Below are 2,734 nucleotides of genomic sequence, written 5' to 3'. Positions count from 1 at the left end.
GACTGCTGGTATTTGGATGAACTCTCTAGAGTGAGAACATGCACAATTAAGGACAGCCCCAGGAACAGGAGTTGGACAAGGGGTAAGCCACTACAAAGAGGGACAGGTGAGGATGTGCAAGGGACTTGTATTCTGGATACTCAACATCATTGTTTTCATTTTAGCCCTACTTATCTCAGAGTTGGTGTATGAGAAGAGATGCACTAGAATCTCTCCTTTAATCTCTGCCAGAGAGCAGCTTGGATGATCCCTATGGAAATGGTTGCTCTAGAAAACCAAACTATTACAGAATTTGTCCTCCTTGGTTTCCATGACATAGCTGAGCTGCATCTCCTTTTCTTTATTGTGTTCACTGTCATCTACATCTCCACTGTCATGGGGAATGTGCTAATCATTGTGGTGGTGGTTAGCTCACAGAGGCTCCACACACCCATGTATTTCTTCCTGGCTAACTTGTCCTTCCTGGAGATCTTCTACACCTCCACAGTGGTGCCAAAAATGCTGCAGGGCTTCTTGCAGAAGGCAGCCATCTCTGTGGCTGGATGCTTGCTCCAGTTCTTTATCTTCGGTTCTCTAGCCACAGCTGAATGCTTCATGCTGGCCGTCATGGCCTATGATCGATACCTGGCAATCTGCTATCCACTCCACTATCCCCTTCTGATGGGGCCCAGAGGGTGCTTGGGGCTGGTGCTCATAGCTTGGTTCTCTGGTTTCATGGTGGATGGATTGGTTGTGGCCCTAATGGGCCAACTGAGGTTCTGTGGCCCCAGCCAGATTGACCACTTTTACTGTGACTTCATGCCTTTGATGGGCCTTGCCTGCTCAGATCCCAGCATTGCCCAGATGACAACATTTGTTCTCTCTGTGGTCTGCCTCACTATCCCCTTTGGACTGATTCTGACATCCTATGCCCGGATTGTGGTAGTTGTGCTAAGAGTCCCTGCAGGGGCCCAGAGGCAGAGGGCTTTCTCCACTTGTTCCTCCCACCTGGCAGTAGTGTCCACCTTCTATGGAACTCTCATGGTCTTGTACATTGCACCGTCTGCCGTCCACTCCCCACTCCTCTCCAAGGTCTTTGCTCTGCTCTACACTGTGGTCACCCCTCTTCTCAATCCTGTGATCTACACCCTAAGGAATAAGGAGATTCATCATGCACTGCAGAGGCTTTTGTGTATTAAGCACATTGAAACACCTGATTGAAGGAGGAGGGTGGTGAAGATTTTATTTGGACTTTGGATGTCTCCACTGGGGTTTCTTTCAGAACTGGCTGGTTGGGGAGGAAGAACTTTGCTCTATTTTGACATTTCCCTTTGCAAAATGTTCTATAGTTACTCTAAAAAAGATTAAAAAATTTCAAGTGCTAACTTAAAATTTACTTTTATCTTTTATTCTTTTTAAAATAGGCTATGTAAGGGCACCTGGGTGGCTCAGTGGGTTAAAGCCTCAGCCTTCAGCTCAGGTCATGATCCCAGGGTCCTGGGATCGAGCCCCAGGTTTGTCTTTCTGCTCAGTGGGGAGCCTGCTTCTCTCTCTCTCTCTGTCTGCCTCTCTGCCTACTTGTGATCTCTGTCTGTCAAATAAATAAATAAAATCTTAAAAAAAATAAAAATAATAAAATAAAATAGCCTATGTATATTTAATAGAGAAAATAGATACACAAAAGTAGCAACAGAAAGCTGACCTGGAAATATTAGCTACTAGTATTGTGTGTGGATTGTGAAACTTTGTAGTCTGTCCTTCCACTGGACGCTATGTCTCAAACATCTTTCTATTTCACGAAGTATGTACTTACGTATTCTTTTGGGTTTTTTAGAATGGCTAAACATGATTTGTTTAAATAATGTTCTATTGTGGAATCTTTTTAGTTATTTGCAGTTCATTCACCATACAAACATAGTTCACATCCAGATTTTATTACAATAAATCTTTAGAACTTCAATTGCCTGGTCTAAGGATCTCTAATATTTTTTAAAACTTAAAAATGAATGCATTTTATTTCTTTTAAATTTTTTTATTGTAGACAATTTCAAACATATGAAAGTAGAGAAAAAATTATAGCAACCCCATGTAGCGATCGTACAGCTTCAGTATCTGTATTTGCCAACTCTGTTTCAATGAACTGTACCTCCTTCTTTTTCTCAAAATTTTAGAGCACATTCAGAAGTGTACATTGTATAATACATATTCCACATATAAATATTCACTGTGCTCTATGACTGGTAAAGACATTTTTAATTAACTTTATTTTTAATACCAATACAGTTAACATACAGTGTATTATTAGTTTCAGGTGTACAATATAGTGATTCATCACTTCCATAGATCACCCTGTGCTCATCATGACCAAATACACTTCTTAATTCCCACCACCTAGTCCACCCATCCCCCACCCACCCCTCCTCTGGTGACCACTAGTTTGTTCTCTATAGTTAAGAATCTGTTTCATGGGCACCTGAGTGGCTTAGCTGGTTAAACATATGCCTTTGGCTCAGGTCATGATCCCAGAGTCTGGGAATGGAGAACTGTGTTGGGCTCCCTGTGCAGCTGGGAGTCTGCTTCTCCCTCTGCTTCCCTGCCCCACTAGCAACCCCCACTCACTTGTTCACTCTCTCTCTCTCAAATAAATAAAATCTTTAAAAACGAGTTTGCTTCATGGTTTGTTTTTCTCTTTTTCCCCTTGGTTCACTTCTTTAGTTTCTTAAAAACTCCGCATGTGGTTGAAATCACAGGAATT

General features: G+C 42.1%; 1 protein-coding gene across 1 annotated transcript; it reads left to right on the top strand.

Annotated features, from left to right (window-relative positions):
* Positions 1-252: 252 nt before the first annotated feature.
* Positions 253-1,200, top strand: LOC132006603 (olfactory receptor 11A1). The gene has a single exon (XM_059384504.1). It carries the CDS (start codon positions 253-255, stop codon positions 1,198-1,200), a length of 948 nt encoding a protein of 315 aa, XP_059240487.1.
* Positions 1,201-2,734: the final 1,534 nt, after the last annotated feature.

Source organism: Mustela nigripes, chromosome 18 (assembly GCF_022355385.1).
Source record: "Mustela nigripes isolate SB6536 chromosome 18, MUSNIG.SB6536, whole genome shotgun sequence".
Lineage (NCBI taxonomy): Eukaryota > Metazoa > Chordata > Mammalia > Carnivora > Mustelidae > Mustela > Mustela nigripes.
The sequence above is the reverse complement of the archived record's forward strand: the minus strand, read 5'-3'. Positions and strand labels throughout refer to the sequence as shown.

Excerpts from the sequence above, each read along its gene's own strand:
- LOC132006603 (XM_059384504.1), top strand. The coding sequence starts at position 253 with ATGGAAATGGTTGCTCTAGAAAACCAAACTATTACAGAATTTGTCCTC.